The sequence below is a fragment of the Synchiropus splendidus genome, chromosome 15, assembly GCF_027744825.2.
Source record: "Synchiropus splendidus isolate RoL2022-P1 chromosome 15, RoL_Sspl_1.0, whole genome shotgun sequence".
Lineage (NCBI taxonomy): Eukaryota > Metazoa > Chordata > Actinopteri > Syngnathiformes > Callionymidae > Synchiropus > Synchiropus splendidus.
Window position 1 is genome coordinate 12,241,487 of NC_071348.1, and position 27,784 is coordinate 12,269,270.

A 27,784-nucleotide genomic window follows, 5' to 3' on the forward strand; every position below is an offset into this window, starting at 1 on the left:
AGCTTTAGTTTAAATAAGATGATTATAAAAACTTGAATATAGCCACCATCGTGATTTATTATGCCATTGTCAAATTGATGCAAAATAAACAATATTGTGTTGTTTAAATGTATGACTTTGCTTTTTACCAGATGAAACCAGAGCTCCACGTAACAATTTGTGTCTCTGGTTTTGTCCACAACAAAAGGCCCGGTGCTCTGATCATGCCGCCTGATGTCTCCAAGCATCACACCACTCCACAGTGGGAAAATCCCCATGTAGCACTTCATCATTCCATCAATGATCCGAGGGCAGAAGAAGTTGTTTTTCTCTGGCATCCTCTGCCATGATGCCCACATGAGCCTGCTCCCGTTGAACTTGGACTTCAGACGTGAACGGAGATTTGACTACAATGCTTTTTGATGTCGTCAATGTTGTGGTGTCACTCCTGGGCATTACACAGCTGGCTTCTTCAGACATTATTGAGCTGGATCGCAGGATGCAGGAGTCCAGGTGCATTTTGCTGCATTTAACCGCATGTGTGTGCTTTTCTGCATCAGAAACCACACACATGCAGTGGAACACGTTGCTGTTGACATTTCAGTGGAGCTCAGGAGCAGCGCAAAACAAAACATTGCATACTCTACAATGCCATGGTCTTTAATGTGCTTCCCAATGGCCTGCGACACTGCCTTGAGAGGCAGAGCACAAACGCTGCACAGTAAAGGAGCGGGACGTTGTTTTCCTCTGACAGACTATTTGGTGGGCTCTGGCAAGATACATCGTAACATCCTCCTGGTCAAAGGATAATATTACGCTATTCACCAGAGCCCAACTATAGTCTGTTTCAACCTGGGAGATCCGTCGCCTTGTGATGTGAAACAACTTTCTTCTGAACTCCATGAGCCAGTATGATAGGGTCAGAACAGAATGCCTATTTGTTACCATTTCAGTGACTGGCAAGGGAGGCTTGTTTTCCCCCACACTTGGCAATAGCAGGGTGTAATATAATACTTTTTTTATTCTGTCCCTGAATCTTTTGGACCACACCACCTGTCGCATCAAGATAGAGGGTGGCAGCTGACTCTATCTGCAGATGTGCTACCAGTATATTGAGCCCTGCGTCCGTCCTCAAGTGAAGTGTGAAGAGGTCAACTTGTCGGTGGGCAACATACCCTTTTGATGCAGCATGGCTCCCAGTCTCTCTGATGATTTTTTGAGTCATTAATTCAACCATCACATCATTGTGTAGTCTTGCTAGGATGTGGTTTTCAGTGTGTCTTTGGTCGGACTTTTTGTGAAGTTCCCAGCTTTGATTTCATCCTACTATGCAAGTGCTCATAATAGTAATTATGTCACGTTTTGAGGAACGTGTAGCGAAAGCCACGTATAGAGGACGTGGAGCGGGACCCAAGTGCAAGTGGTGAGAGTTACAGCGAGGCAGTAGCGAGTTAGAAATAATATTTAATAATTAAACAACTGAATCACAACTGAAAGTGCCACCGAACCGGGAGAAAACGGAGCAAAATCTAAATGTCCAAACAGAGAAACGTCACCGAACCGGGAAAGAACTAACTTAATTCACAGATGAAACCAGGGAGCACACGGAAAAAAAGGAAGAAACCAAAAACACTAACTCAGGCACCAGAGTACAAGACAGTAATCAAAATGAACAAACTAGAGCACGGCGAGAGAACAAACAAGGTGAACCACGAGAACCAGGAGTTACCACAAGGAACGAGAGGAGTCCGAATCTCAGGAAAGGGAACAATGGGAGAAATGGAGGAACTAGGAGAGACGATCACAGGGAGCAATGAAAGAGTCCAAGAAACTAGAAGCACATCACAGGGAACACAGGAGTTGAACACAGGGAACTACAGGGAAACAATGGGAGAAAACGATCTGGCACACGGTGCTGGAGTCCAGGTGTTTTTGTAATTACGTGATTAGGGGTTCATTGGCTCCAACTGTGTGCCAGAGGAACAGGAAGGGAGGCAGAAGAAACCAAAACATGACTCAAGGGACAAAAACAGGAGCAGAGTCATGACAAATTACTAATTCCACTTTGCTGTGCACTTGCAATTTGTCCTCTTCATTGACCTTGTTTTAGATGCTTGGCTTGTCCAAACTGCTTCACTTTTACTGGTTTTTCTCAGAAGATTTTGGACTCCTTTCAATTGTGAGTCTGTAAACAGCCAGGCATCCTTTAAAAGTGCAGGGAGCTGAGGGACAATAAAATGGGGGATGATTTCATTTTCTGATAATTGAAAGTTAGCAGTGGTGAAAGTTTATTTTGTCCATATTTTGCTTAATTTTTTTCCAATTTTTGGTAAATGTTGAAAACTTTTGGCCCAGTAATACATTCAGAGTATTGATGTTTAGTTTCGTGGCACCAACTGTTGCACCAATGGTATTTCCCCTGCCTTCATTGTCAGTGTCCAAGTCAGTTTTAAAAGACTTGTTTTGGGCATTGCAACTTGTGGTGTTAATGATGTCAGCTTTGCATCACAGGAACATTCCGGTACACTGCAATGCTGGTGGTCCACTGTCCTGCTGCTCATCCTCTTGGATGGTACTACACGTATCCAACCTATTTTCATTGTTTACATTTCCTATAAAACCAGCAATAGAATAATTACTAAAGCAACAGTTGAACAACCTTAATAACTTCTCAATACCTTCACTCACACACACCTCTTCAGTCACTACTCCAGCTGAGCTTCAACCACTTGATCTTGTCATCATTTTCATTTCCAAACAACACATGTGACGGTGCAATCGACCGACTAGGTGTCAGAGTTTGAAACTGTTCCCTCCTGCACTGTTCCACTCTGTTTTCTGTTTTTGTCCTTTTCTAACACGTTCCATCTTCTTTCTTTTTTAAAAACTTTTTAGCAAAACAACCACTAACTGCGGGCATCTTTATGTTCTGAATCATGTGGCCTAAATAAGGACGTGACAGTAAATGCATAGTCTTTATTGCCGCCCCAAGCGCAGCAATAAAAATAAAATCAAATAATAAAAAAAAAAAAGAACACTGAGCTTTTATAGGATGTACAGCTTCACACGTGTATATATATTGTCGTGATCCGCTTTTACTTTACTTCCTGTTGTCCCTTTCCCGTGTTTCCTGTTTGTTTCCTCACTCCCTTCAGCTTAATGGCAGTGCAGCTGGTCCTCATTCCACTGATTGCACCTGCAGAGATTTCTACCCTGGAGTTCCACCATGTGCTTCCAGATGATCGTTCCGTGTTCCTTGGAAACATTCTCTCTCGATCCTCGTACTCCTGTGACTCAGTTTAAATCTCTTTCTTCGCGTATGTTTCATTTGTATTGCCTGTCTCCGTCTCTCATCGCTGTACCTGTTCTTGGTTTCCTCGACTCGCGTGTGTTTGACTCGCTTTTTCTTTCTACCGTGTGGTATTTGTCTCCTTGTGTGTGTTTGTGTGCGTGTTTCAGCAACCAACGAGCGCTTTGTGTTGATTGTCACCTCGTGATTAGTGTCTCCACGTTTTTCAGTTGCCCCAGTTTTCAGGCTTCTTTGAATTCATTCGCTTTTCTATTTCAGGTTTCAGGTATCGTCACTTCCACGCTGGGCTCAGAGTGGTGCCATGGTTAAGGGATGGGGACAGGTTCTCCTGAGTAGGCAATGGTTCAGTGTTGCACCTGATTTTGATGATGAGGGAGCCCCAGGAGGATGTCCAGACCTCAGTATGGAGGGCTGTTAATGCCACTTTCTACATATCGAGCTGTCAATTTAGTGCGCGACCTCGGTGCAAGGTCAGTTGCACAAGAGGTCTAGTAGGCTGGACTGGCGTGAGACTCTGTGATTGGAGATATCGACAGATCTCAGGGTACACCTCTGGGCATGGAGACAGGTGGTGTCACCAAGTTTTGTGACCTTCCTCTGGTGCGCTGTGTTGTCCACCACTCAAGGTCCGGCTTCAGTATTTCTGACATGGGGTCTGGATGCTGTACTGCTGCCCTGTTTCACACTCCGCTGGTGCCCCCGGCATCTGTTTGCAAGCGGTATCGTGCGGTGAAACGCACATCTCCTCTTGTCAGCCGCTAAACCTATTGGGCAGCGAGTCCGCTCAGACGTCTGTCAGGGCAGCCATGGTTCGCACTCCATGGTTCTGTTGGTTAGGCCATGAGTTCAGGCAAAGGTCTCTCCTCTCGGTCATGATGACCTGTTGGGTAGCCTAGAGTCTCGGGTGGAGCCCAGGTTGACGCGACTCTACACTCTTATATTCCTCCCATCTCTGCTACTCCCGGCCTTCAGCCACAGAGAGATGGAATGAGGGGCATGGGACCTCCTGCGCCAAGCCACACACAGAGGTAATTTCAGGAACCTTAAATGTTTCGCATCTGGCCTTTTCTTGATTTGACAAAACTACTTGCCTTCACCCCAAGCGCACTCCGATAAAGAAGAGTTTCTCCGCTTCCAATTCCTCAGCCAATAAATCTGCACAAGCGAGTTTCTCCATCACGTCCTTCATACAAACTACAATCTGACAACAACAAACCGAGATTTCCTGGAGGATCCGCCCATTTTGTCATCATCTCGGCCCCGCCCCGCGCATCCGCCGCCTGGCCTCTCAAGCCCTCGCCGATCTGTGCTGCGTCTGCCTGGCTGTGCCTGAACGCACTCATTGGTTCTGCAATTCTTGTAGTTACGTTTAAAAACGCAACATGAAGATTTTAAAATTTCTTATTCTGGTATACAAATCAAGTGATCAAATTGGGACTCACAACTATGAAGGAAATGCAAACAACACTGTGTAGCGAGGGAAATGGCACTAGGACTCCACCCCAGTTTTCACTGTATCTGTTTCCGTCTGTTGCGCAAACCAACTCCTTTGTCGCCGTGTTAATGAAATGTTTATTCATTTTTGGTGCTGCAAGCAAAGAAAACAACCATGATTGTTGAAAATTGAACATGAAATGAGGAGAGATGGACGTGACAGCTGAGGACAGGAAGAGGAAGGTAGGTTCAGGTCGGTTCTGGCAAGATGAAGGGAAAAGAAAGCGTTTCATTTCATAAAACCACTCTGGTTAGTTCCCACTGTCCAGAAAGAAGCCATTTTTATGATCATGTCAAAGAAATGATGATTCCGTTATTGGAAAAATATACAACATTGAGTATTTCATCAACTTCACTTGGTGCTAAGACTGATCTCACTAATGTTGGAATACAGGGCCATCTCCAGGTCAGTCTCTTGCCTCTCTGGAACGTGAACCTTGTCTTGTTCTTCTTCTTCACTCTTTTTCTCTGACTCTTCAGTTGTCACATCATGCCTCTTGATTTCAGAGTATTCTGTCTCCGTCGTCTCAGGTGCCTTGTGGGGACTTTTTCCTCTCAAGTGAAAGAAGTCGATGGTAGAGTAATGCACATCCTTCCATGCTGGCTCCGGTTCCTGGGGTCCTCCCTCTGACTTCTTTGTGTTTCTGAGGAGACAGTAGTTTGTTATGTTCTCAGTGACAACAAGGCAGTGATTCATGTGTTCACTCTGTACCTGCAACAAAGGAGCTGCAGCACAAAGAAGATGATCCCAGACAAAAACACTCCCACCAGAAATGCCACCAGGACTTCCACTGTTAGAAACTTGAACAGACCTGGACTCAAGACCAGAATCAGTCAAGAGAGAAGTGTTTGTGTACATTCAAAAAGACCACACTCACTGTCATGATTCAGAACAAGAAGTTCCTGTTTTGTTTCTCCGTCCTCATGAGTGACAACACACACAACAGTCTTCACACTGTGGCCATCTTTCACACTGAAGCTGCTCCAGATTTCATCTCCTGATACGTTGGTCTGGATGTGAGAGTCACTGTGGTCGGTCAGCAGCGGCCAGGAGATGGAGGGTAAGGGGTGGCCCTGACTGCCACAGACACAAGTGAGAGCTGCTGAGTCCCGCTCACATCTCGAGCCATTCAAGATCCCAGCAAACCCTGAGAACATCAGCAGATTCACACCATCATTAACTCACTCATGTCAGCAGCAAATGAGGAGAGAACATGGAGCGTACAGGTCACAGTCACATTCACAGATGTGGTCAGTGTCTCCATCTCATATCTGGCTTCACAGATGTAACATCCTGAATGTATTATGATGATGATGATTATAATTATTATTAATAATTCAATAAACACTTCTCAGTGTTGAACCCTCAAATATGGTTGACTGAATATATTAAGTCAGTTGGACATGGAGCCCATGGACCTGCAGAAGGGCAGCAGACATAGTTCATGGCTAATGTCAGAGGAACAAAATCCATGAGAAACTCTTCATCATGAAGAATCAGGACCACAGAAATGAGACTGACAGGAGAGAGAACTTCTTACACTGCACTTCCAGAGTCTGTTTCTCCTCTGTGCTCCCACCGTGTTTGAAGACAACAGTGCAGGTGATGCTGCTGCTGTGGTGCTCAGAAGAAGCGCTGAATATCATAGTGGAGCTGTGCTGTCTCCTCACAGCACCAAGAGAAACACTCTTCTGAAGTGTGATGTTTCCTCCAACCAGGTGTGGACTCTTCCCTTTGCCTTCCCACTTCCAGCTAATAGTGGGCTCAGATCCGGAGCAGAGTCCAGGAGCAGTGCAGGTCAGTGCTGTCAGCTGACCCTCTTTCAGTTGAGGGACATCCAGGGTGGGCTTTTGGCTCAGACCTGGTGAGAGAATCAAACTTTTTTTTTATTCTGAAAATGATGCTTCATCTCTGTGAGGCTCTGAAAAACCCAAGTCTTTAGATCTAATCCATGAGTTTCCATCATTGCTGCCATGATTCTTTGCGGAGAAATGATCTAACAACCCCCCCACATTCTCCTCTTCAGAAACCTCCTTCACCTCCTGCAGAACTTCTAGCTCCTGTTCACAAGACATCTGACTCCTCCAGTTAGTCTTGGACAAACAAAAGGTGACTGAACACCATGGTGTCCAACTGAGAGGAGCTGATCCTGCTTGATGCTGGTTTGGAACTCTAGTCTGACAGAAGCAGCAGGACCACAACAATAAAAGCAGAACTGAACCAAGAAGATATTAGTGCAGTCATTACTGGTGAAGAAGGAAGAGAGATGAATGAGTGAATGTGTTTCTGAGTTCCTTCATTCTCTTCCTTGGTCGTATCAGAAACTGCAGTAATTGTGCTCATGTCAGCAGGAACAATGGACTTGTGTGACACTTGTCGTACCTCTGACAGAAATCTCTTGCTTCGTCCCATATGAGTATGCATTGTCTTTGCTGGTCAGTCTGAGCTGGTACCATCCAGAATCTGACGGTGAGAGGTCGTTGATGATGATGCTGCAGTTCCTCTGACTCACATCAGACTCCAACAGTGACACTTGTCCTTCAAATCCTTCCCTGATGGCTGCGCTGCTGTCACTGGAGTAGATCAGGTCTGATGAAGAGTCGCACCTGTCTTGACCTTGTCGTACACATCTGAACCAAAGCATGTGTTGAGGAGTGAAGCTCTGAGGAGTCTTGAAGGAGCATGGAATCTCCACACAGAGTCCACTCTCTGCAGTTATGACTCCATCATCTAAAGTGACACAGAAGTCTCCGTGTGTACATGTTTCCTTTAAACCTGCTGTTGAACAGAACAAAAATACAAAACAGAACGGTTATTCCACATTATTATTAGCACCAGGTGACTGTCATTCACATTCTGACAAAAATGTGAAATGATAGGAAAACACTGGCAACAACACCAGTTCCTGACAACAATTGTAACAATGTAAATTATTGTCATTATTTATGTCTGATTCTTATTAAAGTTATCTCATTATTGTTGCCATTGATCTCCTATCACTATCACAATCATATTCAGGATTTTAAAAAAAAGAGAATTCGGTCTGGTGCTGATGTGACTCATATTAATCACAATATTGATAATTAAAATGCTTTAAAAATGTTGATCCAACCCACAAACGTACCTTGAACCAGAGCAGACGTGAGAATGATCATCACGACACTCTTCATCCTCGCCAAGTTAAAATCCTTCAAAGAAACAGACAGAACATCTTCCACAGTAGTTCAGTCCAAACATGCCTCACTATGTAACAGGGGAAGACAGTCGTGAGGTCAGTGCACTTCACTGCTGTACTTCATTGGACTAAATACACTGAGTTTGATTTGTCCAGTGTGAACAGCTCTTTCTGTACTAGTTCCCAGGTTCTCAAGTGTGAATAGTGAAAAGAACTTACTGTGCAAGGCCAGAAGAACAACCCTGACTCTGAAGCAAATTCTCTTCTGCTCAGGTTTGTAGCACTCAAGAGCTCTGCTTCTGCTTTTTACTGCGGTCTGTGAAGACACTGTTGTCTTTCCTCCTCTTCTGTATCCTGACTGGGTTTGGATGAAGAATGCAACTGCTCACTACTGCAGCCCTCTGTTCAGTCTGTACCTGAAGTATTGGTGAAACAGGAAGAAAACGACTGCAGACAAAACAATCCTGGTCAAAAATGCTTTCAGGAATTCAGCTCACATCTAGAGCCATTCAAGATCCCAGCAAACCCTGGGAAATTTGATGTTTACATGTTTGAAACTTTAGGATTCAACAGTGGCATTTTACTCGTGATAAAGGACTGCACTTCATTTCTTTGTCAAACACAAATAAAGGTCTATCTTGTCTCGTCACTGGACACTCGCATGAAAGTCTTTCAAAAGGACTTTGACTCAAGCAAGTTTGTACGTCCACTTGTTCATTAATGTTCCATTTTCCAAGTTATGTGCTCTGTGTGAGATGAAGCATGTAGAGAGTCACATCCCACTCATATTAACTCTGCACTTTATTGATCTCTCTTGTTCCAACACTTACATTATTGTAGAAATATATAGATTAATTTCTGCAATATTAAAATAGGTTTCTGTACTGGCTACTGGCTTCCTTGTCCAGAACAATGTTAGAAGTTTGAAAACCCACTTACCACAGAGCTCAGATCAACAAGTGAAGAATCCACCACACAACTGACGGAAGTCAGTTCTCAGCTGAGTGGGTTTGTTGGAGGAGGGCATTGCTCCTTTTTTGTGACTACTAGGGCACAGACCTGAGCAAACTAAAACGGGTAGTTATTATGCAGTAGCATAATGATATTTGGCCTTTACTACTCTTTCAATGTTTAGTACTTACAGGATTCCGTAAGTATATATAATATTCAAAATTGTGGAACTCAACTTTGGTCATGTGACAGCAACTATGGTCGATGGTAAACCACCATCATGATGATGCATTCCATTTCACACTGCTGATTTCCTGTTCTGCTGCTGACATATACTCAGTCTGATCATTCAGTGAGAATATGGCTTGATTTCTGCAATATGAAGTGATATTTCAGCCTAACTTTTCTGTGTTTAGTGTTTAGTATTTACAGGTTTTTTCACTTGCTTTTTAAACATTTTTTGCTTTTTATTTTTTACTTTTTTTTTAATCCATAAATCACACTTCATTTAAACCTTCCTTTAAACCTGCTGTTGAACAGAACAAAAATACAAAACAGAACGGTTATTCCACATTATTATTAGCACCAGGTGACTGTCATTCACATTCAGACAAAAATGTGAAATGATAGGAAAACACTGGCAACAACACCAGTTCCTGACAACAATTATTACAATAACAATGTAAACAATTATTTATGTATGATTGTTATGAAAGTTATCTTTTTTTTGAGACTTAATAATGATTCTTAATTAAATATTCAGTTTACTGGCATCACTAAAATTCAACACTATATGACTGGAATGCACAGAACATTAGTGTTGCCATTGATCTCCTTTCACTATAATAATATTCAGAATTGAAAAAGAGAATTCCGTCTGGTGCTGATGCGACTCATATTAATCACAATATTGATGATTAAAATGCTTTAAAAATGTTGATCCAACCCACAAACGTACCTTGAACCAGAGCAGACGTGAGAATGATCATCACGACACTCTTCATCCTCGCCAAGTTAAAATCCTTCAAAGAAACAGACAGAACATCTTCCACAGTAGTTCAGTCCAAACATGCCTCACTATGTAACAGGGGAAGACAGTCGTGAGGTCAGTGCACTTCACTGCTGTACTTCTGTGTGAATAATGAAGTGTGAATAGTGAAAAGAACTTACTGTGCAAGGCCAGAAGAACAACCCTGACTCTGAAGCAAATTCTCTTCTGCTCAGGTTTGTAGCACTCAAGAGCTCTGCTTCTGCTTTTTACTGCGGTCTGTGAAGACACTGTTGTCTTTCCTCCTCTTCTGTATTTGTTCAGTGCTTTAGAAATTAGAATCTGTCAGTGGTTCACTCGTACGTGCCTCCACCATCATGGGAACAAACAACTTGCTCAGATCCTTCAGCAGAGAGGCGTCCAGGAGGCTTCTACTCTGGATGTCTGTGGCAGCTTTTCTCACCAGAGAGACTCTGATCAGAACCTCTTGGGCTCAAGTGGTTGAACTGTGGGAGGAAACCAGAGCTCCCTCAGCCATTCATATTAACAGCAGCATAGGGAGTCCAGGAGTCAAAAGCAGATACAAGTAAAAGAACTTCCCAGCAGGCTTTACAGTGTGCTTCATGCTGCTCTGCTCTTGATTGGAGGTAAAATCGCTTAGTCTGACATTAAAACTATGATAATAGTGGTAACAATGATAATACTTGGCCCCTCTCCATAGTAATTATCAATTATACAGGTCGAACACCTGCTTTTAGAAGACGGGAGTGGAGGATGCCATCATCTTTCTGCTCCACCGGTCCCTATCTCACCTGGACAGAGGTAGTGGTGCTGTGAGGATTACATTTTTGGACTTCTCCAGTGCCTTCAACACAATCCAGCCACTGCTGCTCAGGGACAAACTGACGGAGATGGGAGTTGAAACACACCTGGTGGCATGGATCACTGATTACCTGACCAACAGACCTCAGTTTGTGAGGCTGGGGGACAGCAGGTCTGACACTGTGGCCAGCAGCACAGGAGCACCGCAGGGAACTGTACTCTCTCTGGTCCTGTTCACCCTGTACACCTCCGACTTCCAGTCCAACACGGAGCTCTGCCATGTGCAGAAGTTCGCAGACGACACGGCCATCGTGGGGTGCATCAGGAGTGGACAAGAGGATGAGTACAGGAAACTGATCCAGGACTTTGTCACATGGTGCGACTCCAACCACCTGCTCCTAAACACCACCAAGACCAGAGAGATGGTGGTGGACTTTAGGAGACCCAGGCCGCATCCAGAACCAGTCACCATCAAAGGAGATTGTGTGGAGGTGGTCCACACTTACAAATACCTGGGAGTGCAGTTGGATGACAAACTGGACTGGACTGCCAACACTGATGCTCTGTGCAGAAAGGGACAGAGCCGCATGTACTTCCTCAGAAGGCTGGCATCCTTCAACATCTGCAAGAAGCTGCTACAGATCTTCTACCAGTCTGTGGTAGCGAGCGCCCTCATGTATGCAGTAGTGTGCTGGGGGAGCAGCTTGAAGAAGAAGGATGCTGCACGCCTGGACAAACTGGTGAGGAAGGCAGGCTCTGTTGTTGGCACAGAGCTGGACAGCCTAACATCAGTGGCAGAGAGACGGGCATTGAACAGGTTTCTGTCCATCATTGACAATCCCAGTCATCCCCTGCACAACACCATCTCCAGACAGAGGAGTAGTTTCAGCGACAGACTGCTGTCATTGTCCTGCTCCACAGACAGACTGAGGAGATCGTTCCTCCCTCACGCCATTCGGCTCTTCAACATCTCTCGGGAAGGACGATAAAATGGACACTATACACTCTAGACTCACTACACACTCACACCATAGACACACGTGCACTTTAGTTCGTGACACACACACACATTCACATGCTGAACTGTTGTTATTTATTTAAATTTTATTTTAATTTCCTATCTGTAGCATTTTTTTTTTTTTTTTTTTTTTTTTTTTATTTTACTTGCTCTTATGTTTCCACCTGTCATGCTGCTGGAAATGGGAATTTCTCTTCAGAGATCAATAAAGTATCTATCTATCTATCTATCTATCTATCTTTTGTTGGTGCTGACTGTCCTTGGTCAGCTGCTGTCAGTTCCTCTCCTCCAGCCTCCTCCTCCTCCTCCTTCTCTTCCTCCTCATTTCGACTCTGTTCCTCCTCTGTCGTCTCTTTCTCTCCTCCTAAATTTCTTCTTGAAATAAGAAGCAATGTCTGAGGACTTTCTCTTCATTGTCTGCAAATTGACTTCACATATCCAAGCAGCAGCTGATGTTAGCTGGCTAACTCAGTTCTAGGCGTCTAAAACACGTCAGAAAGCAGGAGCTACTGTGAGCGATGGAAGGTCATCATGCGTTAAATGCACATCATTTGGGATAAATTGTTTGGATGAGTGAATCATCATTTCATATGATATGCATAACTGACTCTTGATGCGACTGGCGGGTGGGGTTTATCACCCACTGGTGGCGCCACTAACCAAATGAAGTAACCAGAGTGTCGAGGCTCTGCTCATGCATCCTTATCAGGGAAGCCAGAGCTTCCACGGACAACAGGTGTTGCGAGCGGTCGTCGCCTCATTTCTATTGGCTGTTTAGCAGTGCAGCACGACGAGGAACCAACCACACAGTGTTGTGTAAGCGGAACCATTGTTGGGTTCACAGAGCAGTGTTGTCACACTGACTGGCTAATGGGAACACTGAAGTAAAAGCTGCACCAAAAGTGAGCAGTTTGTCCCATACACATTGCAAATATACAGAGGGAAGACTGAACTACCTGGCACAAATAGCAAGACCAGACCAGACTACCTCAAGTCATATCCTCCAATGAAAACCTCAAATTCAGGTGAAACCTCTGCTGGAGAATCTCTCTGAGCATCTGAAGTGAAGCCCTCCACTGCTGAGTTGGACAGCTTCCGTCAATGTTCCTGTCTTGGGTGCTGACGTGTCTCAAAAGCTGGAGACACCAATCACAACAGTAGAACAGCAGATGGTGCTGAAAGCGCTACAGTCTGGTGAGAGCTCTGAGTTTCGCCAAATATTCGGGGGCCACAGAGGTCAGCACTTCTTTCAAGGGCTCAACACTAACCTGGAGTTGTTCCTGCGTCTCAAAAATTTTTTTTGATTTTTTTTTTCAAAACATAAAACATGACTTCAAGGAAAGCAACGGAATTGATTCAAATGTAAAAGTCGAATATTGTTTTTTGTTTTTTAAACCTAACTCCAGTTTGATGATCCAGGGGAATCAAGTTCTCCAGACCATTTCCAGAACCCACAGAGAGAGCAGAATACTACTTCAGGGGAAGCTCCACACAGCTTTGGCTGTCAAAGATCTGATGGTGGAGGTCAGTCTCCAAACTCCAGACGTCTGGTCGCCAACATGGATCAAGAACAGGAGACGCCACAGCTGCAGACTCAGGTCCTGACACCAACCTGACCTGTGCTCCAAAGAAAAGAGCAGGACACACAAGGTCCGAGTCACCGATGAGGTCAGGGGTCACAGCACTCTGCTCACATGTCCCACTGGAACACAAGGTGTTGCTCAACACAGGGTGCAATGAAAATGAGTTTCCACCCACCAGAGGGCGCCAGAGGGCAAGGTCGATGCTCCATTGTGTTTCTGACCGAATGTCAAACTCTGACAGTGAAACTGCTCGTAATGGCGACAATGTGTCTGAGCAAACAAACTCTCACTCCAGGTCACCTGGACGACTGTGAGCGATTTGTCGTCGCTGGCTGTGGTGACTGCTGTAGTAGTTTAAACATGTTTAAGAAAATATATAAACATATTCACATTCATTTGCGTAATTCACTTTGTGGAATGCAACATGTGTGAAATAAAAAATAAAAGGTAGAAATAAAAGCCTTTCAATTGCCTTTATACAACTCAGTGCACACCCACATTCTGAACAATCGTGAGCGACCGGGAGAGAAATCTAACATCAGCCAGCTCCGATAGTTCACTTCAAATATCCGGTTCTTCTAGTTGCTGTTGGTTCCATTGTCTATGTAGCGACGTCACTTGCTGCACTGGAAGAATGGTGGAAACATGGTGGAACAGCGCAGTCAGCTCTGCATTTCATTGGTCTGATGTCACAAGACGATATCGGCAAGGTCAAGGCGCCCCGTAGTACTGATCTGAAGAGTGGCAGCAGCAGGACTCTCCTGAGCTCCATTTGAAGGTCAAGTGAAGGTGGTGAAGGTCAAGATGTCCCAGTCTGGGACAGGCTGGAACACAGAAGTCAGGACACACGCACCTCTTCATAAACACTGATGACATCACACACAGAGAATGTGGTTCCACAACATCCCGAGCGCCCATCCCAAAACACTTCTGACAGTGTTCAAAAACATTATGACCAGCTGCATGTGTTCCAGTCTGTAGTGGTCAGTGTCAGAGAAGCTGCATCTTCGTCCCACTTGAGGTGTTTGAAGGGGCCTCAACTGTGAGCCCCGTCACCTACTCACACCAATACCAGGTTTCTCCTCAGAGACTGCACACGAGCCAAGAATCCACCTCCCTGAAGAATGTTGGGGCGGAGACATCACCTGACCTGCAGGGTAACAACAGAAACTCAAGTCGATAGAAGGTCAGAGAGAATTGATCAGTGTGGTCTTTGAACAACCAAGCTGCAACATGGACCCCAGACTGGAGAGAGGAGACTCGCTCACAGGTCAGTGACTTGGTTTGACTCGAGTCGACTCAGTTATTTGACTGTAGTTTTCCTTGAAAATGGCATGTGGGCCACTACAGTGGAGTATTCTGAAATAAGGCAGCAAACATGAACATGCAGGATTGAATGACATTTTATCTCCAATACTTCACTACACTGGATACAAGTCATTTCCAAAGAGCCTTGTGATCTATGACGGTGTCCTGATCTGACCTGCTCAAACGTGAGTGTCGATGACACTGCTTTCTTTCTCAGGCTCATGTCGTGAGACAAACATGAGCAGAGACATGTGGAAACAGAAGGAGAGTCAGAGATGGTGTAATAGGCAATATTGACTTGGGTTTTGTTCCTAAAAACAACAGACGTCAGACTTTTGGAAGGCTGTGCCTCAGATTTAGTCCCACAGTCACATGATTTGATGTGATAACCAGGGAAGAGAAGATGGAAGGAGCTTTTCTTGGAGTATCTCATGAGACCTGTTGTGTTTATGTGAAGGTGCAGACTCTGCTGAGGATGAGGGCCGAGAGGAGGGAGACCCCCTCTCTAAACAACATCAGTGTGAGGATCATGATGGTCACCCCAGACCGGGAACTGGACCTGGACCTGGACCTGGACCCAGCTGCGTGTCGCTGAAGAGTGATCACTCTGTGTTTAGAATAATTAACTTCAGTGGAAGAGCGGAGTCTGCAGGTCCAAGGTGAGTAGGTCCAAGTGTGAGACTCTCCACACGGACTCATGAAAACAGAGATGTGTCTCCTCTTGACCAGGACAGTGACCACCTCCACAAGTGTCAATTTACTTCTGTCCACTCTACAATGCAGTGACTAACCACACCAGCAGGGGGCAATAGAGCCACAATTCTCACCCTTAAACGTTGGTTCCCTCTCAGTTGTAGGCCAGAGTGGGACAAGTACAGCTGTGTGAGGACATCTAGTGGTCAGTTTGTGAATAACAGGACGGAGAAAGCTCTGACTTGATCAGAGCTGTGTTTTCATCAGGATCTATCAGGAGTCTGGAGTCGACTGTGAGTCTCTGAAGAATGACCCCTCCATGGGGCGTGGCATTGACTACAAAGCTGGAGTGGAGTCTCCAGAGGAGAGGTGAGATTATGTTCATGTTTTTCTCGAGATGGTCCTGCATGGAGGTCTGGGAGGAACCCTCTAGTGGGATTGTCTGCACACTGATGTTCAGAACCTTCAACACGACCAGAGCTTATTGACTGTTAGACCTCATCTCTTCTCCTCAGAGTGGATCAGAATACCACAGAGCTTCTCAGTGGTCAACAACATCTCTCACATGAGGACTCCACACGGCAGGTGTGAGCATGAACCATTGAAGGTTCTCCCCTGAGAGGTTCCTTCTGTTCAGTCTCACTTCAGCTGGATCCAACTTCAAAGTGTCTGGTCTTTGTGGTTCTGGAGATGATCCTGCATCACTCTGACTTCCTTCACTATGAATCTGTTCCAGCGGTTGAAGGAGAAGTTCCTCAGCTATGTGGACAGAGTCTGGTGGCTTCTGAGTCCCGATGATCCAGAACCTCCAGAGTCTGAGGAAGAGGAGCAGTGGAGGAGCATCAGAGAAGAATTCGTGAAGATCACAGTTCACCTGCTGAGGAACATGGAGGAGGAGGATCTGGCCGAACGTCTGTGGAGCAGTACGAACATTCAAACACCTCCAACACATGAAGGACACGTGTGCATCAGATCTATGAGTCCATCTGAAGTACAAGATCCAGCAATTGCAGCTGAAGATCATTCTCCAGCTTCACTTTCTAGAATCTTCTGATCATGTGACTTCTCTCTTCATTCAGGAAGTGGTGCTCCGGAGTCTGGTCATCTACTGAAGAGGAGGCTGCAGAAGCAGTTCTACAGTGTGTGTGAGGGGGTCACTCGAGCAGGAAGCTCTGTCCCTCTGAATCAGATCTACACAGAGCTCTACATCACTGAGGGCGGCACAGACCTGGTCAACCAGGAGCATGAGGTCCGACAGATGGAAGCAGCAACCAGGAAGCAGAGCAGACCAGAAACCACCATCAGACAAGAAGACCTCTTTAAAGCCTCACCTGACACAGACCTACCAATTAGAAGCCTGCTGACGAAGGGTGTGGCTGGCATTGGGAAGACGCTCCTGACACAGAAGCTGACTCTGGACTGGGCTGAAGGCAAAGCCCACCAGAACTTCCAGCTCATATTTCCTTTCACCTTCAGAGAGCTGAACCTGCTGAAAGAGAAGAAGCTGAGTTTGGTGGAACTTGTTCATCTCTTCTTCCCTGAAGCCAAAGAATCAGGGCTCAGCAGCTTTGAAGGAGTCCAGGTTCTGTTCATCTTGGATGGTTTGGATGAGAGTCGACTCCCTCTGGACTTCAACAGTCGAGTCCTGACAGAAGCTACAGAGTCCACCTCAGTAGACATCCTGCTGACCAACCTCATCAGGGGGAAGCTGCTTCCCTCAGCTCAGCTCTGGATCACCACACGACCTGCAGCAGCCAATCAGATCCCTCCTGAGTGTGTGGACATGGTGACAGAGGTCAGAGGGTTCACTGACCTCCAGAAGGAGGAGTACTTCAGGAAGAGGTTCAGAAGACAGAAGCAGACCACCATCATCTCTCACATCAGGAGCTCACGAAGCCTCTATATCATGTGTCACATCCCCATCTTCTGCTGGATCACTGCCACAGTTCTGGAGGACATGTTGAAGAGCAGAGAGACCGGAGAGCTGCCCAAGACCCTGACTGAGATGTACATCCACTTTCTGGTGGTTCAGGCCAAAGTCAAGAAGCTCAAGTACCATGGAGGCGCTGGGACAGACACAGTTTGGGATCCTGAGAGCAGAAAGATGATGGAGTCTCTGGGAAAACTGGCTTTTGAGCAGCTGCAGAGAGGAAACTTGATCTTCTATGAATCAGACCTAACAGAATGTGGTATGGACATCACAGCTGCTGCACTTTACTCAGGAGTCTTCACACAGATCTTCAGAGAGGAGAGAGGACTGTACCAGGACAAGGTCTTCTGCTTTGTCCACCTGAGTCTTCAGGAGTTTCTGGCTGCTTTTCACATTCACCTGACCTTCACCCACTCTGGAGTCATCCTGCTGGGCCCTCAAGACCCCTCACAGTCTGAGGTCCGACCTGGGCTGGAACAGTTCTACCAGACAGCTGTGGTCCAGACCCTGGGGAGTCCAAATGGACACCTGGACTTGTTCCTGCGCTTCCTCCTGGGTCTTTCACTGCAGACCAACCAGACTCTACTGAGAGGTTTGTTGCCACAGATAGGAAGTAGCTCCTGGACCAATGAGGACACATCTGCGATCATCAAGAAGAAGTTAGATGAGGGCGTGTCTCCAGAGAGAACGATGAACCTGTTCCACTGTCTGAATGAGCTGAAGGACACTTCTCTGGTGGAGATGGTTCAACACCAGCTCAGATCAGGACGTCTCTCCAGAGATACATCTCCTGCTGATTGGTCTGCTGTGGCCTTCATCCTACTGTCCTCTGAAGAACCTCTGGACGTGTTTGACCTGAACAAATACTCAGCATCAGAGGAGGTTTTTCTAAGACTGATGCCTGTGGTCAGAGCCTCAAATGAAGTTCTGTAGGTGGATCAAACCTGAAACTTCTCTAGTGAGCTGAAGAACACACCACATGTCTGATTCTCGTCTTCATTTCTCAGGCTGAGAAGCTGTGGACTGTCAGAGGGATGTTGTTCACCTCTGTCCTCAGTCCTCAGCTCTCCGTCCTCTCGGCTGACACAACTGGACTTGAGCCTCAACGACCTGCAGGATTCAGGCGTGGAGCTTCTGTGTGCTGGACTGGAGAGTCCAGACTGTCACCTGGAGACTCTCAGGTCAGTCCGGCTCTGAACTTTGACCATATCCATGTAAACCTGTTCTGAGGACACAAGTGTTGTTTCTCCAGAGTTGACCGGTAAATGTTCCTAGTCAGTGGTGCTTCTAGACAATTGTTCATGTGATTTCAAGAGGAAAACGTTTAATGTTACCAGGATCCAAAAGTTGATTTGTTCCATCCCAGAGACTCAATCAGACCTGAGTCATTAAACCCAGCAGGAAAATGTCAGGTGTCACTGGACCACAGGAGAAAGAACTGTTCACCGAATGAGTGAAGAGAAAATGAACTTCTCGATGACACTGCTTTCGTTGTCAGGCTGAGAAGCTGTGGACTGTCAGACAGAAGTTGCGCACCTCTATCCTCAGTCCTCAGCTCTCCATCCTCTCGTCTGACACAACTGGACCTGAGTCTCAATGACCTGCAGGATCCAGGAGTGAAGCTTCTGTGTGCTGGACTGGAGGGTCCACACTGTCACCTGGAGACTCTCCGGTCAGTCCTACGCCACTGTTCTTCTGCTTCCATGATGTTCTCCAACACTGAGTGAAGGATGTTTCCTTGACAGTCTGTCAGGGTGTCTGGTCTCAGAGGAAGGCTGTGCTTCTCTGGCCTCAGCTCTGAGCTCCAACCCCTCCCATCTGAGAGAGCTGGACCTGAGCTACAACCATCCAGGAGGACCAGGACTGGAGCTGCTGTCAGCTGGACTGGAGAATCCTGACTGGAGGCTGGAGACTCTCAGGTATGGACAGAGCTGCAGAGCTCAGTGGTCGAGCAGTTTAAAAGAGCTGAAGGGACTGAACCTTTGATCCAGAAGCTGCAAAGACTCTTCATGTGAACAGAGCACATGAATCCAAACTCTCTGTCACTTGAGACAGATGATGTGTTTGTGTGTTTCTTCCTCCAGGGTGGACCATGGTGGAGAGCAGAGGTTAAGACGTGGTCTGCTCAAGTGTAAGTCTGCTGTCATTGGCTTGATGAGACGTCCACAACATCTGCTCCGTCCACATGGACACATGATCCTCTCTCTCCCCCTCACCACGTATCTTCTCACCATCAGATATCTGTCCTCTAACACTGGACCCAGACACAACACACCAGCGCCTCCTGCTGTCCAACAGCAACAGGACGGTGAGAGATGTGACAGAAGATCAGAAGTATCCACAGCATCCAGACAGGTTTAACAGGTGCCCTCAGGTGCTGGGTAGAGAAGCTCTGACAGGTCGATGTTACTGGGAGGTGGCGAGGAGAGGAGAAGCTCTTGTCTCAGTGACTTACAGAAGAAACAGAGGAGAAGAGGAGTGTTGGTTTGGAGGAAACGATCAGTCCTGGAGTCTGCACTGCTCTGGTAGAGATTATTCTGTGTATCACAATGGAACACGAACATGGATCCGGTTCAGCTCCGACTCTCAGAGAGTGGGAGTGTTTGTGGACTGTCCAGCTGGATCTGTGTCCTTCTACAGTGTCTCCTCTGATGCTCGGATCCACCTCCACACCATCTTCACCTCCTTCACTCGACCTCTGTACCCAGGGTTAGGACTCTGGACCTCGGATTCTTCCTTGACTCTGTGTGACCCCACCGAGTTTGTTGCTGGGTAGAATGTGTCGTATGTTTGTGAGAACCAGTATGAGTTTAGTTTATGAGTAGTCTGATCTTATGTCTCTGAAGTTTTAAATAGCCACATTACAAGACAAGACGCGGCTTTTATTTTCCTTTTTTGAAGAGAGGAATGGACCTTTTATTTCCATTCTCTGTTGAGATTTTGAACAAAAAATTGGAACTCAAACAAAAACATATGGATGACTTTGAATTAAAATCTCTTTTTTTACTTTTGTGCTGATATTTTTTTTGTTTAGAGTTCTCAAGTTTCTTCTCGCTGCTCAGACTTGAGCTCTCGATGTCATGACTTTTTGCTTGCGGGTGTTGACCCAAACACTTGCGTGGGCAGGCCTTGTGAGGAATGCGTCCACATTGGCTAACTAGATTTGGGGTGACAGCTCAGGGCCCCGGATGTTGTTCCACCTAGAAGGAATCCTCCATCTTCTTGTAACCCAAGTGTAAGTATCAAATACGTTATATATGATGTTACAAGCATGTAGACGCTAAACTTAAACGTCCAAACGTACGCCCCCACCTGCAGCTACTTCCGCGAGTGACCTGACTGATTTACATACAAAGTCAATGGAGTCGGTGCAATTGACAGCGATAAGCGGCTGCCAACATGGCCACAGCACTACTGGAGTAGTAGTATAGTAGTGTTACTACTACTAAAACATTCCCCCCCAACACAAGAGCAAGTAAAACGTTCCATATGTAACAAGGGGAAGACATTTTATTTAAAATAGCATATATAATAAAATATATAATAAATCTAGTTTAACATTATGACCACCAGCCTGATACTCTTTGCATACATGGTGATAGTTTAACAGCTGGTTGGATGAGCACAGCAATTCTGCATCGATAGGAAGCATCAGATGTCGTCATAAATGACCTCAGTCCCTCCAACATCTGATGGATATATATTTGAGCCCTCTGTTGTCCAGGTTCTCATCTGCTTCTCTCCCTCTCCATGTTCAGGTTCTGGGCCTCATTCCTCCAGTTCAATGTCCACCTGCTCATAATCGTCATCTGTCTGTTGGAAACACATCAAAGAGTGTATCGACGTACACTGCTCAAACTCCACCTGTCCAGGCAGGAAGCAACTCTAATTTCAATCCATTTCACCTGCTGTTGAGCAAATCAACAGGTGGAAGTGTGAGGCAGCTAGTGTGTCCTTTTGTGTCCTTCTATTATTTTCATCTATACAGCTTGTAGTGAAAATTACCTGTGGATCATCTGCCATGTTCTCCATCTCAGCCGTTTCTTCGGGCCTTCCAAACTCTTTTTTACTGTGGAGGAAGTGGTTTAGTAAATCCTGACTGTGTTTGGATGAAGAATGCAACTGCTCACTACTGCAGCCCTCTGTTCAGTCTGTACCTGAAGTATTGGTGAAACAGGAAGAAAATGACTGCAGACAAAACAATCCTGGTCAAAAATGTTATCAGGAATTCCAGTTTCAAAAACTTGGTCAAAAAACCTGCAGAAAGACCAGAAAAAAATACATTAAAAATGTTTTTTTCCCAGGAGGTTTGGAAAAAGACACTTACTCTCATGATTCAGAACAGGAAGTTCCTCCTTTGTTTCTCCGTTCTCATGAGTGACAACACACACAGCAGTCTTCACACTGTGGCCATCTTTCACACTGAAGCTGCTCCAGATTTCATCTCCTGATACGTTGGTCTGGATGTGAGAGTCACTGTGGTTGGTCAGCAGCAGCCAGGAGATGGAGGGTAAGGGGTGGCCCTGACTGCCACAGACACAAGTGAGAGCTGCTGAGTCCCGCTCACATCTAGAGCCTTTCAAGATCCCAGCAAACCCTGAGAACATCAGCAGATTCACACCATCATTAACTCACTCATGTCAGCAGCAAATGAGGAGAGAACATGGAGCGTACAGGTCACAGTCACATTCACGGATGTGGTCAGTGTCTCCATCTCATATCTGGCTTCACAGATGTAACGTCCTGAATCTTCTGTCGTCACATTTGGGATCAAAACTGACACAGTGTTGGTGTTAGTGGCCTGGAAAGAGATGGTTTTCTCTCTCCTCTCTTCCTTCTTCATGGTGATGACAGATTCAGGATAACTTTCAGAAGCACAGGTCAGATTTAGAGCTCTGCCCTTCTTTACATCTGTGTTCCCCAAAATGATGGGTGTCCTCACGTCTGCCAGTAAAATGTGGAAAGACATGAGTGAGTTTCTACTGAAGAGACCAGGAGTGAGGAGCATTCAAAATAAATATATATCATTTTAACCTATTATGATATTCATATAATTCAACAAACACCACTCAATATTGAACCCTCAGATATGTTTTACTGACTGTATTAAGTCACTTGGACATGGAGCTCATGGAGCTGCAGAAGGGCAGCAGACATAGTTCATGGCTAATGTCAGAGGAACAAAGTGAAATATTGTAAACTCACACTTGACTTTAACGTGGACCTCCTCCATCACTTGTTTACTTCCTTGTTCTGCAGTGCATCTGTACGGCCCAGAATGCTCTTTAGTCACGGCTGGGATCATCAAGGCAGCTTCTCCAGTGCTGCGAGCCAGAGCTTCTGACGTCTTCCCTTTGGTCCATTGGACCAGAACCGGAGGGAAACTGTCAGCAGCACAGTGCAGAGACAAAGTCTCACCCTGCCTCACAAGAGTTTGTCCAGTGATGGTGACGCTCTTCAGGTCTACGAGACAAATCCATGAGAAACTCTTCATTACGAAGAATCAGGACCACAGAAATGAGACTGACAGGAGAGAAAACTTCTTACACTGCACTGCAAGAGTCTTTTTCGCCTCTGTGCTCCCACTGTGTTTGAAGACAACAGTGCAGGTGATGGTGCTGCTGTGGTGCTCAGAAGAAGCGCTGAATATCAGAGTGGAGCTGTACTGTCTCCTCACAGCACCAAGAGAAACACGCTTCTGAGCTGTGATGTTTCCTCCAACCAGGTGTGGACTCTTCCCTTTGCCTTCCCACTTCCAGCTAATAGTGGGCTCAGATCCGGAGCAGAGTCCAGGAGCAGTGCAGGTCAGTGCTGTCAGCTGACCCTCTTTCAGTGGGGGGACAGCCAGGATGGGCTTTTGCCTCAGACCTGGTGAGAGAATCATCTGTGAGTCTGGGAGGAAACCTAATCAATCAAACCTCATGTTCTTCTGAAAATGATGCTTCATCTCAGTGAGGCTCTGAAAGACCCCAGTCTTTACATCTAATCCATGAGTTTCCATCATTGCTGCCATGATTCTCTGAGGAGAAATGATCTAACAACGCTCAGACATTCTCCTCTTCAGAAACCACCTTCACCTCCTGCAGAACTTCTAGCTCCTGTTCACAAGACATCTGACTCCTCCAGTTAGTCTTGGACAAACAAAAGGTGACTGAACACCATGGTGTCCAACTGAGAGGAGCTGAACCTGCTTGATGCTGGTGTGAAACTCTAGTCTGACAGAAGCAGAAGGACCACAACAATAAAAGCAGAGCTGAACCAAGAAGCCTTGCTGCGTATATTAGTGCAGTCATTACTGGTGAAGAAGGAAGAGAGATGAATGAGTGAATGTGTTTCTGAGTTCCTTCATTCTCTTCCTTGGCCGTATCAGAAACTGCAGTAATCGTGCTCATGTCAGCAGGAACAATGAACTTGTGTGACACTTGTCGTACCTCTGACAGAAATCTCTTGCTTCGTCCAATATGTGTATCCATTATCTTTGCTGGTCACTCTGACCTGGTACCATCCAGAATCTGACGGTGAGAGGTTGCTGATGATGATGCTGCACTTCCTCTGACTCACATCAGACTCCAACAGTGACACTCGTCCTTCAAATCCTTCCCTGATGGCTGAGCTGCTGTCAGTGGAGTAGATCGGGTCTGATGAATAGTCGCACCTGTCTTGACCTTGTCGTACACATCTGAACCAAAGCATGTGTTGAGGAGTGAAGTTCTGAGGAGTCTTGAAGGAGCATGGAATCTCCACACAGAGTCCACTCTCTGCAGTTATGACTCCATCATCTAAAGTGACACAGAAGTCTCCGTGTGTACAGGTTTCCTTTAAACCTGCTGTTGAACAGAACAAAAATACAAAACAGACCAGTTATTCCACATTATTATTAGCATCAGGTAACTGTCATTCACATTCAGACAAAAATGTGAAATGATAGGAAAACAGTGGCAACAACACCAGTTCCTGACAACAATTATTACAATAACAATGTAAATAATTGTCATTATTTCAGTCTGATTGTTATTAAAGTTCTTTTTTTCAGACTTAATAAGGATTCCTAATTAAATATTCAGTTTACTGGCATCGCTAAAATTCAACACTATATGACTGGAATGCACAGAACATTATTGTTGCCATTGATCTCCTTTCACTATAATAATATTCAGAATTTTTTTGGTGCTGATGTGACTCATATTTATCACAATATTGATGATTAAAATGGTTTAAAAATGTTGATCCAACCCACAAACGCACCTTGAACCAGAGCAGACGTGAGAATGATCATCACGACACTCTTCATCCTCGCCAAGTTAAAATCCTTCAAAGAAACAGACAGAACATCTTCCACAGTAGTTCAGTCCAAACATGCCTCACAATGTAACAGGAGAAGACAGTCGTGAGGTCAGTGTACTTCACTGCTGTACTTCATTGGACTAAATACACTGAGTTTGATTTGTCCAGTGTGAACAGCTCTTTCTGTACTAGTTCCCAGGTTCTCAAGTGTGAATAGTGAAAAGAACTTACTGTGCAAGGCCAGAAGAACAACCCTGACTCTGAAGCAAATTCTCTTCTGCTCAGGTTTGTAGCACTCAAGAGCTCTGCTTCTGCTTTTTACTGCGGTCTGTGAAGACGCTGTTGTCTTTTCTCCTCTTCTGTATCCTGACTGGGTTTGGATGAAGAATGCAACTACTCACTACTGCAGCCCTCTGTTCAGTCTGTACCTGAAGTATTGGTGAAACAGGAAGAAAACGACTGCAGACAAAGCAATCCTGGTCAAAAATGCTTTCAGGAATTCAGCTCACATCTAGAGCCATTCAAGATCCCAGCAAACCCTGGGAAATTTGATGTTTACATGTTTGAAACTTTAGGATTCAACAGTGGCATTTTACTAGTGATAAAGGACTGCACTTCATTTCTTTGTCAAACACAAATAAAGGTCTATCTTGTCTCGTCACTGGACACTCGCATGAAAGTCTTTCAAAAGGACTTTGACTCAAGCAAGTTTGTACGTCCACTTGTTCATTAATGTTCCATTTTCCCAAGTTATGTGCTCTGTGTGAGAAGAAGCATGTAGAGAGTCACGTCCCACTCATATTAACTCTGCACTTTATTGATCTCTCTTGTTCCAACACTTACATTATACAAAAAAAAATGGTTTAATTTCTGCAATATTAAAACAGGTTTCTGTACTAGCTACTGGCTTCCTTGTCCAGAACAATGTTAGAAGTTTGAAAACCCACTTACCACAGAGCTCAGATCAACAAGTGAAGAATCCACCACACAACTGACGGAAGTCAGTTCTCAGCTGAGTGGGTTTGTTGGAGGAGGGCATTGCTCCTTTTTTGTGACTACTAGGGCACAGACCTGAGCAAACTAAAACGGGTAGTTATTATACAGTAGCATAAGGATATTTGACCTTTACTACTCTTTCAATGTTTAGTACTTACAGGATTCCATAAGTATATATAATATTCAAAATTGTGGAACTCACCTTTGGTTATGTGACAGCAACTATGGTCGATGGTAAACCACCATCATGATTATGCATTCCATTTCACACTGCTGATTTCCTGTTCTGCTGCTGACATATACTCAGTCTGATCATTCAGTGAGAATATGGATTGATTTCTGCAATATGAAGTGATATTTCAGCCTAACTTTTCTGTGTTTAGTGTTTAGTATTTACAGATTTTTTCACTTGCTTTTTAAACATTTTTTGCTTTTTATTTTTTACTTTTTTTTTATCCATAAATCACACTTCATTTAAACCTTCCTTTAAACCTGCTGTTGAACAGAACAAAAATACAAAACAGACCAGTTATTCCACATTATTATTAGCATCAGGTGACTGTCATTCACATTCAGACAAAAATGTGAAATGATAAGAAAACACTGGCAACAACATCAGTTCCTGACAACAATTATTACAATAACAATGTAAACAATTATTTATGTATGATTGTTATTAAAGTTATCTTTTTTTTCAGACTTAATAATGATTCTTAATTAAATATCCAATTTACTGGCATCACTAAAATTCAACACTATATGACTGGAATGCACAGAACATTATTGTTGCCATTGATCTCCTTTCGCTATAATAATATTCAGAATTTAAAAAGAGAATTTTGGTCTGGTGCTGATGCGACTCATATTAATCACAATATTGATGATTAAAATGCTTTAAAAATGTTGGTCCAACCCACAAACGTACCTTGAACCAGAGCAGACGTGAGAATGATCATCACGACACTCTTCATCCTCGCCAAGTTAAAATCCTTCAAAGAAACAGACAGAACATCTTCCACAGTAGTTCAGTCCAAACATGCCTCACTATGTAACAGGGGAAGACAGTCGTGAGGTCAGTGCACTTCACTGCTGTACTTCACTTTACTATTCATGTATCTATCGCTCTTCTGACGCTCCTCTACATCTGAGAGTCAAAAATGGAATTCACTGTGAACTAACATTCAGAGTTTGATTTGTCCAGTGTGAACAGCTCTTTCTGTACTAGTTCCCAGGTTCTCAAGTGTGAATAGTGAAAAGAACTTACTGTGCAAGGCCAGAAGAACAACCCTGACTCTGAAGCAAATTCTCTTCTGCTCAGGTTTGTAGCGCTCAAGAGCTCTGCTTCTGCTTTTTACTGCGGTCTGTGAAGACGCTGTTGTCTTTCCTCCTCTTCTGTCTCCTGACTGGGTTTGGATGAAGAATGCAACTACTCACTACTGCAGCCCTCTGTTCAGTCTGTACCTGAAGTATTGGTGAAACAGGAAGAAAACGACTGCAGACAAAGCAATCCTGGTCCAAAATGCTTTCAGGAATTCAGCTCACATCTAGAGCCATTCAAGATCCCAGCAAACCCTGGGAAATTTGATGTTTACATGTTTGAAACTTTCGGATTCAACAGTGGCATTTTACTCGTGATAAAGGACTGCACTTCATTTCTTTGTCAAAGACAAATAAAGGTCTATCTTGTCTTGTCACTCACACTAAAGTCTTTCAAAAGGACTTTGACTCAAGCAACTTTGTACGTCCACCTGTTGTTCATTAATGTTCCATTTTCACAAGTTATGTGCTCTGTGTGAGATGAAGCACGTAGAGAGTCACGTCCCACTCATATTAACTCTGCACTTTATTGATCTCTCTTGTTCCAACACTTACATTATACAAAAAAATATGGTTTAATTTCTGCAATATTAAAACAGGTTTCTGTACTAGCTACTGGCTTCCTTGTCCAGAACAATGTTAGAAGTTTGAAAACCCACTTACCACAGAGCTCAGATCAACAAGTGAAGAATCCACCACACAACTGACGGAAGTCAGTTCTCAGCTGAGTGGGTTTGTTGGAGGAGAGCGTTGCTCCTTTTTTGTGACTACTAGGGCACAGACCTGAGCAAACTAAAACGGGTAGTTATTATACAGTAGCATAAGGATATTTGACCTTTACTACTCTTTCAATGTTTAGTGTATGATTCCATGAGTATATATAATATTATTCAAAATTGTGAAACTCAACTTTGGTCATGTGACAGCAACTATGG

The 27,784-nt window shown here is 44.8% G+C and overlaps 3 protein-coding genes across 9 annotated transcripts; 1 reads left to right on the plus strand and 2 right to left on the minus strand.

The window, feature by feature from the left end:
- Positions 1 to 4,976: 4,976 nt before the first annotated feature.
- On the minus strand, positions 4,977 to 10,201 carry LOC128746494 (sialic acid-binding Ig-like lectin 12). 4 transcript variants are annotated; one of them, XM_053843574.1, is made up of 9 exons: positions 10,081 to 10,201; positions 9,869 to 9,932; positions 8,179 to 8,375; positions 7,909 to 7,972; positions 7,167 to 7,562; positions 6,325 to 6,645; positions 5,662 to 5,931; positions 5,496 to 5,595; positions 4,977 to 5,427 (listed from the first exon to the last, which is right to left on the minus strand). In XM_053843574.1, exons 4-9 carry the CDS (start codon positions 7,952 to 7,954, stop codon positions 5,136 to 5,138), a joined length of 1,425 nt encoding a protein of 474 aa, XP_053699549.1. In that variant the 5' UTR covers positions 7,955 to 7,972; positions 8,179 to 8,375; positions 9,869 to 9,932; positions 10,081 to 10,201; the 3' UTR covers positions 4,977 to 5,135. The 4 variants fall into 4 exon arrangements, with proteins under 4 accessions (XP_053699549.1, XP_053699548.1, XP_053699550.1 ...); XM_053843573.1 differs by having other exon boundaries at positions 8,179 to 9,282; XM_053843575.1 differs by having other exon boundaries at positions 7,167 to 7,559; positions 8,179 to 9,932.
- A 4,123-nt stretch (positions 10,202 to 14,324) lies between these two features.
- Positions 14,325 to 20,258, plus strand: LOC128771911 (NLR family CARD domain-containing protein 3-like). The gene is made up of 11 exons (XM_053887782.1): positions 14,325 to 14,591; positions 15,087 to 15,288; positions 15,590 to 15,691; positions 15,838 to 15,907; positions 16,059 to 16,245; positions 16,402 to 18,181; positions 18,260 to 18,433; positions 18,751 to 18,924; positions 18,998 to 19,171; positions 19,337 to 19,383; positions 19,490 to 20,258. Exons 1-11 carry the CDS (start codon positions 14,555 to 14,557, stop codon positions 20,026 to 20,028), a joined length of 3,486 nt encoding a protein of 1,161 aa, XP_053743757.1. The 5' UTR covers positions 14,325 to 14,554; the 3' UTR covers positions 20,029 to 20,258.
- Positions 20,259 to 20,811: 553 nt separating this feature from the next.
- LOC128771912 (myelin-associated glycoprotein-like) lies at positions 20,812 to 27,543 on the minus strand. 4 transcript variants are annotated; one of them, XM_053887783.1, is made up of 14 exons: positions 27,513 to 27,543; positions 26,797 to 26,993; positions 26,458 to 26,521; positions 25,735 to 25,871; positions 24,768 to 25,616; positions 24,498 to 24,561; positions 23,684 to 24,079; positions 22,800 to 23,120; positions 22,458 to 22,715; positions 21,927 to 22,196; positions 21,580 to 21,849; positions 21,410 to 21,509; positions 21,258 to 21,321; positions 20,812 to 21,065 (listed from the first exon to the last, which is right to left on the minus strand). In XM_053887783.1, the coding sequence occupies exons 6-14, from the start codon at positions 24,541 to 24,543 to the stop codon at positions 21,021 to 21,023; spliced, it is 1,770 nt and encodes a 589-aa protein (XP_053743758.1). In that variant the 5' UTR covers positions 24,544 to 24,561; positions 24,768 to 25,616; positions 25,735 to 25,871; positions 26,458 to 26,521; positions 26,797 to 26,993; positions 27,513 to 27,543; the 3' UTR covers positions 20,812 to 21,020. The 4 variants fall into 4 exon arrangements, with proteins under 4 accessions (XP_053743758.1, XP_053743760.1, XP_053743759.1 ...); XM_053887785.1 differs by having other exon boundaries at positions 24,768 to 24,906; positions 25,488 to 25,616; positions 26,797 to 27,533; XM_053887784.1 differs by having other exon boundaries at positions 24,768 to 24,964; positions 25,488 to 25,616; positions 26,797 to 27,533.
- Between the last annotated feature and the right edge of the window lie 241 nt (positions 27,544 to 27,784).

Excerpts from the sequence above, each read along its gene's own strand:
- LOC128746494 (XM_053843574.1), bottom strand. The coding sequence starts at position 7,954 with ATGAAGAGTGTCGTGATGATCATTCTCACGTCTGCTCTGGTTCAAG. Across the intron at positions 7,563-7,908 it reads CACGTCTGCTCTGGTTCAAG|CAGGTTTAAAGGAAACATGT; the intron begins GTACGTTTGTGG and ends TCTGTTCAACAG. Across the intron at positions 6,646-7,166 it reads GCAAGAGATTTCTGTCAGAG|GTCTGAGCCAAAAGCCCACC; the intron begins GTACGACAAGTG and ends TTCTCTCACCAG.
- LOC128771911 (XM_053887782.1), top strand. The coding sequence starts at position 14,555 with ATGGACCCCAGACTGGAGAGAGGAGACTCGCTCACAG. Across the intron at positions 15,289-15,589 it reads GCGGAGTCTGCAGGTCCAAG|GATCTATCAGGAGTCTGGAG; the intron begins GTGAGTAGGTCC and ends TGTTTTCATCAG. Across the intron at positions 19,172-19,336 it reads TGGAGGCTGGAGACTCTCAG|GGTGGACCATGGTGGAGAGC; the intron begins GTATGGACAGAG and ends TTCTTCCTCCAG.
- LOC128771912 (XM_053887783.1), bottom strand. The coding sequence starts at position 24,543 with ATGAAGAGTGTCGTGATGATCATTCTCACGTCTGCTCTGGTTCAAG. Across the intron at positions 21,850-21,926 it reads CGTGAATGTGACTGTGACCT|GGTTTGCTGGGATCTTGAAA; the intron begins GTACGCTCCATG and ends TGATGTTCTCAG. Across the intron at positions 21,510-21,579 it reads TCCTGTTCTGAATCATGAGA|GTTTTTTGACCAAGTTTTTG; the intron begins GTAAGTGTCTTT and ends GTCTTTCTGCAG.